At 38.6% G+C, this 17,954-nt stretch overlaps 1 protein-coding gene across 1 annotated transcript in view; it reads right to left on the reverse strand.

Annotated features, from left to right (window-relative positions):
* The window catches only part of LOC104352184 (dipeptidyl peptidase 4), a 43,900-nt gene that overhangs the window by 17,245 nt on the left and 8,701 nt on the right, over positions 1 to 17,954 (reverse strand). The window contains exons 3-15 of the mRNA XM_086465957.1: positions 14,094 to 14,192; positions 13,471 to 13,565; positions 13,277 to 13,351; positions 11,215 to 11,267; positions 11,043 to 11,115; positions 9,747 to 9,867; positions 9,169 to 9,329; positions 7,173 to 7,276; positions 3,607 to 3,742; positions 3,443 to 3,487; positions 657 to 761; positions 486 to 553; positions 238 to 291 (exon numbers count right to left, since the gene is read on the reverse strand). Coding sequence (XP_086322083.1) covers positions 238 to 291; positions 486 to 553; positions 657 to 761; positions 3,443 to 3,487; positions 3,607 to 3,742; positions 7,173 to 7,276; positions 9,169 to 9,329; positions 9,747 to 9,867; positions 11,043 to 11,115; positions 11,215 to 11,267; positions 13,277 to 13,351; positions 13,471 to 13,565; positions 14,094 to 14,192 — 1,189 coding nt within the window. The remainder of the gene's footprint in view (positions 1 to 237; positions 292 to 485; positions 554 to 656; positions 762 to 3,442; positions 3,488 to 3,606; positions 3,743 to 7,172; positions 7,277 to 9,168; positions 9,330 to 9,746; positions 9,868 to 11,042; positions 11,116 to 11,214; positions 11,268 to 13,276; positions 13,352 to 13,470; positions 13,566 to 14,093; positions 14,193 to 17,954) is intronic.

A 17,954-nucleotide genomic window follows, 5' to 3' on the forward strand; every position in this document is an offset into this window, starting at 1 on the left:
AAGTTTTCTTTAGGGTTTTGTTGCTTGAGGATTGCTTGTTTCTCTTGACAATTTCCCTTTATTAACTAAACTTACAGAAAAATATTTTAGTTATTTTTATAGTTTATACTCCTACACCAATTTTCATTAAATATCCCATAGAAGATTGCACGTTAGACGTGAACAACCTAATCTTTTATTCGGCAATGCTTTTTCATTAACAATTATTTTACTCATACCACAGAAAAAATTTCTTACTTATAAAGATTTCTTCCTCCTGGTATTCCACTGTTTTCATTACTAATGTAGTATCTATAAAAGCAAAACATAGTAGTTTTGGTAAAATCTTTACAGTACATTACAATATTTAAAGGTTTATCTTACATGTTTAGATCAGGTTTTTAACGAGTTAAATGACACCTTCTCCCTGTTCTCCCTCCCTGCTTGCTTAGACCCTTGTTACAAGCCCATCTGACAGGAATCAATAGCTTAATTACAATACTTACAAAAAGTTATTGGTTACAGCTGCTATGCTGATTACTTCCCATTTTCCTGCAGTAACAGGTATTGGAGCCTGGAGAGGCAGGAAAAGGCAAGGCAAAAAGTAGAACATGAAGCTCCTCAATCACCAGGAGAAACACAAGTCAGCAGTGACTGTGCTACCCCTTATTACTTACCTGCGAGCCGTTTATGTAATGGATGTGCTTGTAACCTACTGTATCGCTGAAGACTTTGTAGTAGGTAGCATTGTCGGGTGCAAAGTGAGGGACAGATGGCTGAAACTTGAACACAAGAGAGACGTCTATTAAAGCAAACAACAAAACTCCCCAAACCAAAACAATAAATTTAGGTTTTGATATCTCTGAACAGGAGTTTCAATACTTAATGCATCACTGAACGTACTGCAAAAATTTGTGCCTGCTGACTTTGTAGGTAGAACCTGTAGCCACTACCCTAAAAGTAAACATGCTTAAAATATTTTCTTGCTCCTTAAGCGGCAGAATTTCCTGAGTATTAGCCCTGGTAATGATCAATGTCCCCTCCTAGCTCCCTTGAATTTGAAGTCCTACAGGTGCTCCTAGTTTCCTAGCAGTTTTAGGAAACAATATGTGCATCCACTTTTAAACTCACTGTTTTTATTCTGTCCAACACCAACATGCAGCTGTAACCTATAGCAATGTAAACATTGCAAAGACATGTTTTCCTTGAATTTCCCATTTTAAAACACATATTTGTGAACAAAGTCTTCGAACTCTTTAATTTTTTTTTTTAGCTTGACATTGAAAAATGTTCCCCTTTATTCACAGAAAACAAGCTGCTTTCCAAGAGAAAATTTTGCTACTAAGCAGGTGATTATGGAATGACAGAGAACCCAAACTGGAATGGTATTTTCATGAAGGAACTATCCATTGATCAATTGGGAGTGATGGAAATGAATGGATTCCTTCTACTGACTGTCATTTGGATGTGCTCCGCATGGTAGAGAGAAAAACTGAGAAATGAAATTGAGCCGAATGAAATATAAGTTATTTCTGTGATAAATGCCCAAAACATCTGAACATTAGCTAATTGTCACAACACAATTACCTCTGTGATGTTATACCCATTTTTTAAGTGAAAAGTGAAACAGAAAGTTGAAGTGACTCGTCTCCGGTCACTCAGTAAGCAATGACAGAACTTGAGTCTTCCAAACCCATGTGCTCCAGATAAATCTCTCCTTCTTCCCCACCAGTATTTTTGCAAAAAATAACCTGGCAAATATTTTGCTAGCTTCTCCCTTATTGCAGTCTTGCTTTTTCAAAGTGTGACTTTCCTTCAACTCAACTGGCAAGCTCTAACTTAGCTCATGACCTGGAAGCCTTATGCAGTAACACAGGCTGTTCTGAGCATTCTTAGAGTAAGTAAAATTTCATCTCTATTTTTGAAAAAAAAAAAAAGAAAAAACCCACTATAGATATATACAAAGAATGAACTATATATCTATATTTTACACACATACACAATCTAATTAAGTTTGTATATACATTTATATGACTTGTATATAAATATGTGTATATATACATCTCATACATATACAAACATCCCTTATCAGTCAAGTGTCACCTTATCATCCCTAAGCAGATAAAAGAAAGGAATAAATATACCTTTCCTATCCCCTCTTCAAGCCTCCCTACTTTCCAGTCCCTTCTCAAATCCAAGAATCATACAGTGATATTATCTTTTTCTTCCAACAGCTCCTAAGATGTGGGTTGTCTCTTTAAAAGAAACAAAAAACCAACAACCTAGTTTAATGGCACAGACTTGCATTTTGCCCTCTCATTTTGCACAACTGTTTACAAAGTCTGCAGCTTGATCATCACATTGTCTAATTGTGAAGCCTTTGCTGCAGAGAAGCAAAATGTGTCAGCGTTAAGGCCTTCCTTTCCATATCAAATTTGACAGCAGGTGGGTTGATCTCTCATCTTCATACTGCGGATGATTTCGTCCCTGCTGTTGCCTCCCTCTTTGCATTTCTTTAAACTTTCATTTTTGACTTCAAAAGTGAATTAGTGACTAAAGCATAATCAGTGTGTGGAAAATGCGGGAGTGGAAAGTGTACTCTGTGTTCTCATCAAAAACTCTGAAACTCATTTCTCCCTCCAAGTCTGAACTTTTGCATCTCTGCTTCACTTCCCCCAGATCTTCTGTGTAGTTCATTAGGTGCCTACTCTCTACCATGTACAAAAGGACTGAGAGGCAGCTTGGAAAGCATCATCCAGACAGTAGCAATTGGTTTGGCAGACACATATGAAAATTTTAATCTGGTCAGTTATATGCATCGTGTCCCCAATTCTCTTCAATGGGTATTTCAGGTGGGGGAAAAAAAAAATAAACAACCCCCCCCACGGAGAACCTTGAATGGTTTGTTGCAACCAGAAACACTAAAAATTGCTTTTGTCCTCTATGCCTTTTCTCCAATACGATTCAAAGGTTAAAGGATACACTTCTTTTTTTCCCCTAGATCATTCTGAAGGTGGCAGGAAGACTGGAGAGCAGCCGAACCAGCATAGCTGACAACTCCCCTAGAACAAAGGGAATTCTGAATCCTGGCTCCTGTACTCCCCTACCTACCGCTACCAAAGCGGCAGGTCAGAATTAAGAGTCTGGAAGAAGTGCTCTGCTTTTTGGCAAGCTGAACATGGTGCACGGGTCACGGAGGACGCAGTTACAGCTCCAGCCCATGCTGCACTGTCAGACCAGCTGGGGAGTTCAGAAACCCAAACACACAAAAGCCTAAAACCGGGAGCGGGGTGCCATAGTGGCTCCACTTGAGACCATTTTTTTCCTATAACATGTAAAACACAACAAGTGAATGGATCAGACTTGCACAGGAGGCATTGCATGCGGCAAGAGGCTCATATGAAATTTTCTTAATTATCAGTGTTTATTCAGCATGTAGCAGTTTTAGGAACTGAATACTCACTCTGCCAATCCAGCCACTTGTACTTTCTTCTGTATGTTGTTTTTCCTAAGAAAGAAAAATGCAAACATCAGGCTATCCTTCTGCAGACAAACACACAGAGATACTCTACTCCTTTCTACTTTCACTTATCAAGCATTGTGACTCTCCCACATAATTTTTCTTACCTGTGGACATGACCAAATTCCAGTAGCACTTTCAAAGTCACAGACTGTGAGGACTGAAAAATTCTGAATTCTTCTGAGCCACTGCAGACAGATCCTTTCATCTGTCACCCATGTTACAACACTCAAATAATGATCTCTGAAAAGAGCAATAGCATTAGATATTTAGAATCCTCTCTGTAATAGCCTACTATACAATGGCACTCAGCAATTCACTGAGACTCATCTGGCTATTTTCATTTCAATCCACTCTTCAACAATAAACAATGATGCAAACTAATTGAGCCATTTTTTTGTCAATTGTTTTTGCTGCTAGTAGATGCCTTGGTTATCCTCATTCACACAATAAAGAATTAGATGGTTTGTACATACCCGCTTCCAGAAAGACTGCAATTAAATTCTAACAGCCAGATCACTATCTTCTAATGCATAAAATAACAGCTACTCCAGACTGTTCATAAATCTTGTACTGTGTGCATCTAGAGGAAATACTTCTGAATATTAAGTTGTATGGGCCTTAGATTTTGGAATTTTATCCTTAGCTGCGTGAAGCTGGCTGCTTGTAAGCACGTTCTGAGTGATACGTATCTTTGTTCAATTTAGTATTTATTTGCATTAGTTAGAATGGGGGGAGTGATGATACTATTTCAATAGATATTTACTTTCATCTTCAGAATACCAACTAGTTGACGTGAAGAATTGGAGTATCTGAAAAAAATAATTTTCATGAATATTCCTGTATATTAATTTCAAAAAGGCACCACATAAAATTCAGTTTTGTTTACCATTATGATCTGTTAGATGTACTTGTCTTTTCTTATTTTAGCTCTCTCCTATCTCCTAGAAGCCTTATGAACTAAAATAAAACAAACCTCCCCTCCAAGGCAAGTATACATTTTTAAACGGAATTTGCACATTTGACTTAGTTCCAAGTTCATGTTCCCTTTTTCCCCAAAGTTAGTTAACAAAAATGTGTGGGAAGTTTTGTGATGAGAGTGATCATTGGTGGGCAGAGGGGGGAAGAAGAAAGAAAAAAGAAAACACTACAATTAGTGTTGATGGTTTAAAAATATATGCCAACTGGTTACCGACCACTTGCACGTTTATTTCTAGATTGCAGTTTAGGAATCCTGTTTGATTCATATTTGACTGGGAAGTTGGCAGGTCATCTAATTGCTACTATCACTGGCTTCAAACAGTGTATTTTAGACCAATAATATAAAAGCATTCTCCAGGAGCTTGTTTGGAAAAAAAGTGAAACTTCATGTACCTATAATAGTGGTTTCCCTTGTTTTGTAAAAGAGGAATTAGCCCCACAGTTTTTGTTCCTTCCAAGTGAAAGTTGTTAACAATTGTGGAGACTATACATCATCCATCAGACAAGATGGACAGTATAAGGAACCCCCCCCCCAAATTAGAATTTATTACACTATTATTATAATATAATAAATATTTTAAGGTTATTATAGAGACTAGGAATGCACCTTCAGTTTTCAACAACACATGAAATACTAACTAAGCTGCAATTAACTCAAGTATAGAGTACAGTAGTTTTGCATTGCCCTCCCTCATTTGCTGCTGAGAAGGGATATTCCTGCAATCACCGTCTGGAGCTCTCTACTCTGAAGACAACTTATTTTTAGGACAGACGTTTCAGACAAGCAGCATCCATTGCCTTCACCCTCTGGTTTGCCTACTGGAGCCCCCTGTAACCAAGATGCTAAAAAGTGGTGTTCAAAAGCTGTATGGATTTCATGCTGGTCATTCGTGCAAAAAGTGTCAGACTTCATCACCATCTTATCTGTCAAAGCACTGCCATTTCAGATTTTGGCAGCTTTCCTTGACAAATAACCAAACTTCTCTGAAACGGAAGTGCGCTGTGCCCCCTTCAAATGTGGGGCCACAACTGCTGTGCATATAAGCAGCTCTGGGTAGTGCTGCAACAGGCAACCATTTGAAGGGGCACTGCCCCTCAAAATCCACAGCCAGGCAGGTGGGGTGAGGTATGCCACAAATTCAAACTTAGGTTTACTCAGAATTTAGCTCCAAGGAAGCAAAAATAGGATTTTCCACCACAAAAAGTAACCTTTCTTGTCATACAGTGGTATAAAGACACATACTGTGCAAATATTCATTACTTTTTGCTTCCAGGAGCAAAACTACCTCACAGCAACACTGCACATCACTTGCCTTTTCCTCCTCATGTACTTTTGCTCTTGCAGAATTCCCCAAGACTTGTTCTGGCCACCTCAATGTTTGCAGAATGCACATGCTGAGGCTTAACCATTATTTGGTCAGCCATCGGGAGAAAGTAAGTTTCGATCCTTGCACCCATCACTCAATACTTAATTTACCTTTGTATTAATCCTGATTTGCAGAGTGTTACATTCATTTAAAAATGGATTAACTCCATACAACTCAGGCCTTTGTTAGCCAGATGGGTACAAGGCTGGAAGGCAGGTGATGGTTATTCTCCCCAGGTCACACAGCAGCGTTGTTCAGCTTTCATTAGGTGTTAGCAAAATGTAAAACATAACTCTAAGACAGCAGAGACCTTAACCAGAAGTGACCAAAACATAAAGGGTTTTTAATTCTGAGGCACTGAAATTCTGGAGAAAACCAGCACACAACAGCTATGTAACATCTAGCTATTGCAGTGTCACTGTAGAGAAAGGATAAAGAACAATATATTCATAAAAACTTGCGTATCTCAGTTAACACAGAGATGTTAGTTACACTGTGGTGAGAACTGAAATGGAACAGCACTGATATTCCAGTTATAGATTTTTGGCCACCATGTACAAAATGCTGGTTTTATGCACTAGCTAACAGATCTCTCTTGTTTTTTCTGAAGTTTATCAGTATAACCTGTGCTTCTATACCCATCATGTCTGAAAGTGCAAACCTCTAAAAAATTTCCACAATACTGTTAGAAAGAAAAAACAAAACCCAAGATCTGGGAAACCAAATTCTGTGTGCATGCATTTTAAATCAATTTAGCTGCTCTTTACAAAATACATTTATATCATGTTGTGCATTTCCAGTGGCATTTTGAGAAATACAATTTTCCCTTTACTGTGAGAGGTGCTGGTTTTCACCATGTTTGCAAAGAAAACAAACATTTTAAGTATAAATCTAAAGACAACCATGGTACCTTGCCTTAGCAAGGAGTCTGCTTCCAAAGAAATCAAATCTTCACTTACCATTAAGGTTTTGTTTTGTTTTTTTCCCCCCAGTGAATTGGAATACATATATTATAATTTGATTATACCAAAACTTGCTCATATTAAAGTTGTACTGTGAAATGACTTCACCATAGTTAGACTCCACTGAATGTGATGAGCCAAGAACTTGTCACATTCTGAATATAACATACATGGAATATGCCATCTATATATAACCACTAGGAGGATAATCTCTGTGCAGATTTTCTCTGGTAAATCTTGCTGCTACCAGAGCTGTATGACTGGGAAAAACTGCCATATACACTGAATATAGGGTGGTCACACATACGAGCTCCTCCTCTCCCACCAAAAGAAACAAGGAAACATTTATCCAGAATTACTTACCCTGATTTTATTTCTGCAGGTGGAGAAATTTCAGCAGAGTGGAAAGCAGGCAGCGACTTGGTATCCACAATAAAGAATTGAACAGTTGGATTTGTAGCTCCTGCCTAAAAATAAAAATTTCCATTGTACTTTTGAAGAGAGAATACACTTGGTGAAATAAGTGTTTGAAACTATAGATGAAGAAATTACTACAGACAGTCAGGTAGAACCAGCCAACTTCAAACATGTGAAAAGACAAGTTCCTAAATGCAGTTCTTAAGATAGATTCATATAAAAAAATACAAAGGATAATTTATGTAAGTGTTAGTTATGTATTTCTAGATAAGAAAGACTACTACATTTAGAAAAATTCACAACTATATAGGGCTTTTTGTACCCAAAGAAGTATCTGACCATACCTTGCCTCACATGCCACACACAGTACTTAACAGTGAATCAAATCCATTGCTGACAGAAAAGTGCTTCTTCAGGGAAATGGATACCTTACATTAAAGTGATGACGTAATAGCTGCCCATAACACAAAGCTGTGACTGCAGTATGTACCCCACTGTTTTTAATGTAGTGCTACTGATGTAGTGCAATATAACTGTGTCAGTGAGGGCTTCTTCTCCAGAAGTTAACTAGCCAAGTTCTCATCCTAACAGTTAGGTCGCTGTAGTTGACTCACCTCCATAAGTCAGCAATATTCCACACAAAAGGGGTTTGTAATAAAAGGTGCTATCTGAATTGGCAGGTCATTCCACACCTATGTCTCTTCAAAGGCACCACGCTCAGGGCAGAGCCCCTGCAGCTGTCAGTGAGCCCAGTGGCTGGCTGTGGGCATCAGTGACCCCTCTGGGGGAGGCTCCAAGGGGACAGGCAAAGGCCATGTGCTCCTACACCTTTGGGAAGGGTAGGGAGTGACTGACCATGGCTGCTGCAGAGAAAGCTGAACTTGGCACAAAGAGGACCAGAGGCCAGCTTTTACACCAGACAAAGAGCTGTATCAGTTGATACAGCTGACTAATTGGCCTATCAACTGTTCTGCCCCAGTTAATTAAGAGTGAAAATATCTTCTTGAGCTGGCCAGGCCAGTGGCGGGGGGATATGTAGGTGCCTCAGCCCAACACAGAGTATAAAAACCAAACAATGTACAAAAAGAACTGAAGAAAGTCATGGGCTTTCCTTCCCAGCAATGGCGATGCCCACCATTGTGGCGGTGAGCATATTATGGAGACCAGCAATGAGAATCACGTTTGTATTATGATTCATCAGTACAGTGCAATTGTTGTACTCTTAAGTGTAATTTGTACTTGTGTCTTAAGTGCATTGCTGCATCGCTCCGCTAAATCAAAATCCTGCATAATGTCAAATATCTTCACACACACAAATCTTGTTCTAAACCTGAAACCCTCCACATGTGGAGTGTCTGAAAGAACCTGTTTGGGGCATATTGGACTGACTCTCACATCATTTAGTCCAGTGCCAACAGCACCACAAGCAGTGGGCACAAAGTCATGTGGAGAGGAAGGGCGAGGAAAAGGAGCTGCATGCACCAAAGGCTTCACTCTCACAGCTAAAACTGAAAAAGCTTTTTAGGTGTGGGCAAAGAAACTTGATCAGCAGATTCCTCCCCTTCATCCAACAACTAAAAATGCTACATTAGTTGAAGAAGATGCCATTATCAATACCATGCACAACTCTAACGCAATGTACATCTGCCAAATGCTTTGTACCAACTTCAATTCCCTAAGAGCTTTTTTTATCTCAACATCTACTTGCTACTTCAAAATTTTCTGCTGAAACAACAAAACCTTAAATCTTTTTTTTTCTTTTTGCTTTCCCCTGGAGATAATAAAATACTTTAACATTGCCAGATGCTGTTGACTTCAGAAAGAGTAATCACAGCAAGCTGTTGAGGAGAGACAGACAATATTTTCATTAGCAGAAACTGATTAGATGAGACTACTCTCTTAATGAAACTGCGAACAAACACATTTAATAAATAACACGGACCTTGGGATACGGGATTCTAACGGTCTTTGGATACTGCAAGGTGTCCTCAGAATAAAACGAATACTCTATAACAGGAACTTCTGTATCATTAAAAGCTGCATATGCCACAAAATTGCCATTTGGAGACCACCACAGAGCAGAATGGGTGCCAAACATTTCCTCTGAAAGAGATGTAAATGCATTTAAGTTACAATTGGCAAGTTGGCTCTTCTATCCTAGGTACTGTTCTCACTAGTTTTTAATAGGACTTTTTTTTTTAATTGAAGTTGAGATACCAAAGTGCACACTGTTTGCTGGGGTTCTGAAATGAGACATTAGATCAATGCTTATAATCTATCATACGAAGCTAATTCACACACTGCGATTTCCAGTGATGTGCTGCAAGTTAGACGAACTCATTTCCATTCTCAGATCCTCACACTAGCCAGGTATCAAGCTTGGGTAAAGATGCATGCTTCTGTTAAAATATAGACTTAGATTCAATGATAAGAAATGAGATAACAGTTATAATAAAATAATTACAATAACCTGAATTTTTTACATCATAATGCAAAGTAAAATATGCTTGACATAGTTACCTTCATAAACCCAATCTGGTATTCCATTGAAAATTTTATTTTCTTCTCCATTTTCAGTGATTTGCACAGGTTCTGCTGTTGGTGAAGCTTTTATATAAATGTTATTATTCCAAACATATGCCTGCAAAATATCATTGTGATCACAATTACTATTAGAGTAAATCCTACTTCCTTCTTTTGCCTCATCTACTGGGAAATTCACTTTTATATCAGATGACAAAAACTGACTTTGAAAGTTGCATTTCACCAAACATCACTGACACTTACAAATTTGAATTATTAACATAAATTGCATGTAGCAACCTAACTTCAGGCCTAAATGCAAAACCAACCAACTACAATAAGTGACACGATTACTGTATCAAGTTTTGAAAACCTTGCCATTCATTTTCTGCTGAGATACCAGCTTATTTTCCTCCATCAGGAGTTGTTTTTCACCAATTTGTCTTTCAAAGAAAACTATCAGCACTTTGGTAAAACATTGATGGGGGTCTCAACATTGCCAATAGGTCTGCAAAGATACTGCATTTCCTCAGCAGCGCTCAGAACTCCTCTAGTTTTTGGCACCCGCCTGCCTCTCTAATCATCCCTGTTTTTCCTCTACAACAACCGAACAACACAGTCTTATTCCAGAGCTTCGCTCTGAGATGCGGAAAGCTCTTTTCAATGTCCTTTGCTTCTGTGGCTGGGTTCTTTAATCCCTACACTACAAGCAATAAGAATAAATAAACACCACATTCTCCTGTGATAGCTCTTTAGTCAGATCCAACGCTCACTGTAGGGGAAGCACAAGCCTTGCAAACACACTGGCTGTCACCATTGCCATGGAGTGGGGAGGACAGGAGGAAAAAAAGGCCAGTGGGAAAGAGCACAAGAGAGATTTTGATCCCTAATCCCTGTTACATGCACCCATCAAATAAAAAATCATTGATTACGGTGTAATTAGGAAATAAAAATCACAGTGACGATTAAGCAGACAATTGTAATGCTGCTGCCTTTGAAAGGGATGAGCTACTGTCTGCAACTGTAAAAACATTAAGTTCCTGTGCATTTGTGCATTTCAAGACTACTGGGGCCACTATTACTTTCAGGAATGCATTTTCATTAAGGAAGATAACAAAACACAGAGAGTGATTTTGGAATCTTTCCAGCAACAGCAGTCAAATTGGAAACTAGTTCAGCTACTTCATCTTAGCAGTAGGAAAGTCCCAAAACCTCAAGTGTACAGACAATGTGAGCTTCCATGCCACACGTACAAAACCGACTGTTTACAAAGTTTCACTTATCTTTACTAACCAGTTTGTGTCCAACAGGTGACCAGGATATATATTGTGTATTGTTATGTAGCAGTCTGCCATCTAAGATAGAACTGGAAAAACAAAAATAAAATGCGGCTAAGAAATCGGTGAAATGTCACTTCATTGCAAAATAATGTTAAAACTACTCCTCGTGTACAAAAATTACTGACCTGCTACTGAAATCATAAACGTGATATGAAGCTGTATAGGAATGCCTCCACAACTGCAAAAGAATATTTTAATATTAAGAAAATAAGTTTCACCAGGATTCACATCTCTTACAGTTTGAATTATCTCTGAAACCCTCCTCCCGCTTTTGCTGAAGACAGACAGAACGTACAAGGGTAACGAATCTCTGCAAGGTTTAAGAAAAGACTAAAGAATTGCCACAGCTCTGGGGTCATCACTTAAATACTACAGCAGAGGCCACTGACTGATTAAGGACAGAGATACAGAGGTCGGACATGCTGCAGATTTTTAGAAATCCTTGTAGCTACATGGCAGACTATCATAGCTATGCACAGTTAATGCCCTTCCTTATGCTTTCCAGCGTATTTGACGTTTTCCTTCTCATTTTTCGTGCTGTATTTAACTTGGCATCTTATTGTGTAGTACTCCTCAAGTACCAGCAGTGTTTCTGTAGCAGCTCCTCCAGTTCCAGGGTGACCTGTTCCAATTCATATTGTCACAGAAATAAATCCTTTCTCTCAGAAACCTGCCTCTTGAAGTCTGTCACTCTGTGGGCACTTTATAGAGAGAAAGATGATGGTAATGCAGACACATTTAATGTGTTCACTACGTGGGGCTGAAGAGGTCTGATTTAGCCCACGGTGTCGACGTTACAATAATGCTACCTTCTATGATGGTTTTTGAAGATTTGTATGAAGATATAAAACAATAACTTAGTACTACACAACCAGATGGCTATTACATAAGAAGTGTCCACATCCTCATGATTCATTCTGTTACTCTGTTCTCTTGCAATAAAGATTAATAATAACATAACTTTCAATCACACTATTACATAAAGTTCAAAAGATCTTGCTTCATCATTAAAATAAAATTAGCTCTTATGACTGCAACAAATAAAATACTATAGAGCAATAAATCACAAGTAGAGGGGACGAATAGGGTGGCTGGAAAAATACAACGCATTCTGTGGTCACTAATGATGCAGTAGAAAGTCAAACAATTCTGAACAACTCAGAAAGACAAAAGGTAACTGGCTTAGTAGCACCTAGCAAGGAAGCCAAAACAGAAAAAAAAAGTGACAACTGAGTGCATGGATTATGGCTGGCACAGCGTGAGAGGCATTCTTGGACTGCAAAGCCAGAACATGTAGACAGAGCTCAGTGATACAGTGCTTGAGTATTTGTACACTGCACAAGTCACCACTGAGCTTTTTACAAATAAAACAGGCAGCTCTCTAGCAGAAAAAAAAGGAAAAAACAGGAAACAACAACAAAGTTACTGGCTTCTCAGTGCATAAACTGTAGGGCAAATTATTGCCTCCATTAAGTTTCTATAACTGTCCTCAATTGGCACACAGAGCCAGGTTTTCCTGCCACCTGGCACAAACATCGGTTGACAAACACACCAGCAATGACCCATTGACCACACCACCATGATCACAAGATTCATGACCAACGTGCATCTCTTCCCCTCAGGGCACCAAGCCAGGACGAAGCATTATGCTGGAGGTTTTTCGTGTGCTTGCTGACAGCAGGGAACAAGGACACCTAAGTCCACTCGAGGCACAAGAGGACAGCCTTCTCTTGTAAGCACATGCTGCTTTTCATTCACCTGTTTTAAATTCTTATGTCCTAACACCACAGTGTAACGACCATATATATATACACACATAGTACATGTACAAGCATATCTACTCATCACTTCTCCTTACCCACACAGCTCCTTGGACAGTCATGCCTATCTACCCTTCCAGCTTGTCTTCCCAGATGAACCACCCAGCTTCACTGTCCTTGTGATAGCTCTCCATCCATTTTTTTATTCAAGTTCTTTTCTCGGGTAGTCACATCTCTTCTGCCAAGCTCACAGACAATACTAGTCTCCCCTCTCCTCCTCCTGCCTGCTCAACTTCATTGTTACCCTGCAAACATCCATCTCATTCATCCATCCTTTTGCATCTCCCTCACATTCTCTCAGCCTCTCAGTTGCTCCCAAACCTTTACTTCCCAGTTTCATCCTCAGAGAAGTAAAGTGCACTTGTACCTTTGTATAGCTGTACTGCAGAAGAGCAAACTTTTGGTCAGGAGACAATATAACAGTGGTTGCCTTGTATTTATCCTGTCAACAAAGGACAAAAGGAACACGTTAAGCACCGATTCCAAAGAAATGTGCAGAAGAAAACATTAAATTCAATACCTTTCCCAACATCTGCATATGTTATATATAAGTCAACGTACTAATGTCGTATTCGCCAAGACTACTGAGGATGTTCCGGTGTCAGCATTGATACGTAGGATGTCCCCATCAGCTGTTTTGTGAAGATACTGATTTCCTAGAAGAACAAGAGAGCTGCTAATAAACAGTAACTGAAGTGCTCATCAGTTATGCTTTTCCCCCTATGTTTTTAAGCAGGAAATAAAATACAAAAATCTGGTCAATATTGTGTTTCCCACTTCTGTAATGAAAGGAAGCTTATAGCACAAGAACGTTCTCAAAACGTAGTTCCAGGGCTCACAGCCTCCACCTTCCGGCATCTCTTCCCTCAGGTCACTAGGCACACTCAAAAGGAAAAAGCCCTGTCCCACGCACTTCAAAGGATAACATGCTTCTACAAAAACACATTTAAGTAAGTATGCTCTTACAGCAGTATCAGAATACAGCTTGCCATGAATGTGAACATTTATCTAAAAGAAAAAAAAAAAAATCACAACTCTTTGAGGTATGTACCTTTCTATAACGGCACCATTAAATAATTTAACTTTTTTTTCAGGATACAGCTAGTCACCTCAGCATGAAGACACGTGTTTACTGAAGGTAGTACATTTTCTTGACATTCGTGCTGTATGTAGAAATTAATTACCTGAAATCCACTGCAAATTATGTGTTCTGTATGTATAGTCATTGTTCAAGTAATTCTGCAGAGTATAGGTTCTTCGTGAATCAGGCTCAGAGGTACTTTCTGAAAGACAGACAGAAGAGACATTTTGATGTTGGAGCAAATTGTTCCACCCTAGCTTCTTAACCTGACTACTAAAATAAGTGGTTTTCTGTTGCTGGTTATTGATGTCTTTTAGCTGACCAGCTCTAAAGTACTAGCAGTGAGAAAGCACTAAAGCTTTACTGCAAGATAAATTCAGTAAACATAAAATAAAGGAGTATAGGTGAGATCATTCAAACAACTCATGTAAAACTACAGATGCCTTTTTACTGCTGCTGTTTTACTTTAAGGTACACAAGAGCTGTTAAAAGTAAACAAAAATACTTTTTTGACAGTGACAAAAATAAACAGAAGACTCTGTCCATCAAATCAGGAAATGCATACTTGTACTCCTCAAAAATTGTAAAAAAAGTGATCTTCGTGCCATTCCCCTCTATGCTCACTCTGGGTACTCCACTGCAGAGCCCTGACGGCTAATATTTGCATCAGATACCAATTGTGGGGTGGACCATGCAAAGTGGAGACATACATGCTCATGTTTGAGTGGCGAATGGGCAAGGTTGTCCAGGTGAATGAAATGTGACGTCCATGTGAGCAGATATACAGACCTTGAAAGATACCCTAAAATTAAAGCAGCTGCTTTACTTTATTGCATATTCTGCAATACTGCTGTCCCTGTTCATGAATGCTTCAATTGTGAATCATCTGCTCATCGTTAAACTCAAATTTCAGAAATGCCTCAAATAAAAAAATCTGAGGAGCAGTAAAATTTTCAGGGAAGGTCTAATTTAAAAAAAAATAATTAGATCACAAAGAAGCTTATGATGAAATAACTGGTTAAATATTTATCCCTCTCTTAATGTGTTTTTCACCAAGGTATCGGAATGTTTACTGCAACATTACTATTTTGACTGAAAATTAAAGCCAAGTAACTGGGTTACTATGAAAAGACTAAGTGAAACTTTGAACCCAGTTAAGCTAATGATTGGTCATCAGCTCCAGCACACTGCAGTCAACTGCTATGAAAAATCCTTCATTCTTACTGGCTGCACTGCACAAGCTACTTTTTCCAAAGTCTGAAACGTTCAAACAATAATAATAATAAAAAAATCGGTTTGTGAGTCTCTGTGACCTTTTTTCTCTGAAAGCAAAGACTATAATTATTAAATTCAGGCGTGCAATTCTCTCCCTACTTCCTCCCCTACCTTTTTTTTTTTTTTTAAAATGGAAACCTAAAAACAACCCTTATACAAATGTACACAGTCCAGAAGGGAAGCAATTTCAACTGGCTAAATCATTCCTTTTTTTACTACTACCAGTACAAATCAAAAGATGTTGGATAAAAACACTTGAGTACAGATGTGGTGACTGATCAACCAAGAGAATACCCTGCCCCTACCAACAGTGAGAGTCCCAGTCTTTCAGATACTTTTAAACAGACAGCCTCTTCTTCCATTATGCTGAAGAAGAAAAGAGTGCAAAGTCCTTGGGGGGACACACAGAGAAAAGCTCCTCACAATATTTTTTGCAGGTTATCTTTCTGCAGGTTAAATACGTGTGACATCTGCAATACGGCAGGAAGATACTTTTATTAGCTATTACAGTTTTACTCTTATTTCCAAACAATAAGCACATTGCATATATACAGCACAGACTGTGCAGCAATTGCTGCAATAAAAGTCCGGAGCCATAACATTGATTTTAGTCTAAGATGCTCAGCAAAGGTTAAAAAAAATCCTTGTTCAATTCTATCTGAAATTGGACTGTTCTAAAAAATTACTAGTCTAGATTTCTTGTTCATGAAGTTTCCATGAGAATATTAATTTCTCAGGTTAATTATTCTATATTAACTGAATATTTAATTTGATGGATTATGAACAAGTGTGCATTTGATATTCATGCACAGTTGTCTAGTTGGGAATATCACTTCTTCCTAATTGAGTAAGTGTCATTTTCAATTAGAGGGGCTTCAGAAAGCAACAAAATTCTCTCTTGGAAAAGGAGGAGCAATCTAAGACAGGTGGCTGATGAACAGGTTTAGGGATTTTTCCAAACTGATGAATGTTTTTCCCCCTGGTGACACACATATTTTGCTGAGGTCTCATTACTAAAAATCAGGCCACTATTAAGATTTGTTGGCTGTGTATAAAATTAAAATTTCATTTTCTGTCAACACCTTCCACATAGTAACTGAATATGAAAACATACGCCAAGCTGTAAGGGTACAGTCATAAAAGTTCTAGTTGAAGTATTTTCTTAAATTGCGAGATAGGCCACTACCAGTATATTCTTACTTATCCACATTATGCCACCGACCTAGGATACTCAACATACATTGAATTCTGCATTTTAGTTCTTGTTCAGATTCCATCTGAAAAGAAGTGTTAAACAGGTTTATTTTGACAAAATAAAGTAGTTGTTGACATTCAAGAGCATTTTATTGGCTTTGAAGATTGGATACAGGTCAATGTATGTTCATATTTTAACAAAACAGCTTCTTTCATTCCCAGGTTCCTCAGAGAGGCTGTGAAGGCTGAATTTTCTTGCTATTTTTCTTTTTTGACTACTCCAGATACAGACTTATTTTTCTAAATCCCAAATGACTGGCTCTTCATCTGTACCCTATTCTCACCCCCAGCAGCACATACGTATTTCCACTGTCATAATGATATACTAGAAATATTTACCCCATAATACCCCTGTTACAACAGCAAAAACTTAAGTAAGTCCTTCTGGGAAGAAGGCTCTTAACCTTTTATCTAAGTAGTACTCATATGAAGTTGACAAACAGTTCTGTTTCGATTTTGGATTGATTTTTTTTTTTTTAACATGTCACCCTTTCTCAAGAGGAAAATTGAGCTGGTTTCTGTAGGTGTAAGGTGTAAACAAGTTGTTAACTATTGTGTAAAGTTTATGGTAGGACACATCACCATACCAAAATCTAAAGTTGTTGACAAATTACTTTTGGAATATGTATTGTTTGCTCCCCAGTGTCAGGGCACATTTTAATGATTTCCATATGTAATAAAAAAGAGCAACATAAAAGAGATGGAAAACTATAAAACCAGTAATAACGGAAGCTTTACTGCATGTTCACCACTACCAAGAGAGACTGGAAGAACCACAAGGGAAAGACGAGTATAAGCGTGACGCTTAGCAAAAACGAGAAGGAAAGGGATTGAGAAACAATAAAATTCAGAAAAGGTGAATGAGTATTGCTGGTTTTAAGTGACAACAGAACAAGAGTGAGAATGAGCTGCAATCTAAGAATGTAATTTAGGAGCAGCGTGAGAGATGCAAGAAGGGAAACCTGACTGATTCAGTAGTTAGTCAGAAAAGAAAGTGACATTTCAGGCTATTTTTTACAAACCTTCCTTCCTCCCTGCTTCTCTTCCAACGTGTGTAAAAAAGCACTCAAAAATCTTCCCCCCTACACTTAAGCCCCTAGTTACTGCCTGAGATACGTGACAATTAGAGCACAGAAGTGAACTGCCAGCAAAGAAGAAAGTAAAAATGACTCTGCTGGGTCCAGTCAAAGGTTCACTTAGCCCAGAATCCCATCTGATACTCAGTGTCTGATACTGGACATCCAGGAGAGACTATAACTAATGGGTGAGCACGGTGACACCTCCCAGTGAAGTTCACCCAGGTATCACTCTCTGGGGCTGCAGAGACTTCCCTTGAGGGAGCTAATCATTAACTTTGTAATCAATAGCTCTGGAGTCCCACTCAAATTTGCCCCACCTCATGCAAAGCAAGGAAATAAAAACCAGCAGAACTGTT

The sequence above is a fragment of the Leptosomus discolor genome, chromosome 5 (genome assembly GCF_034619465.1).
Source record: "Leptosomus discolor isolate bLepDis1 chromosome 5, bLepDis1.hap2, whole genome shotgun sequence".
NCBI lineage: Eukaryota > Metazoa > Chordata > Aves > Leptosomiformes > Leptosomidae > Leptosomus > Leptosomus discolor.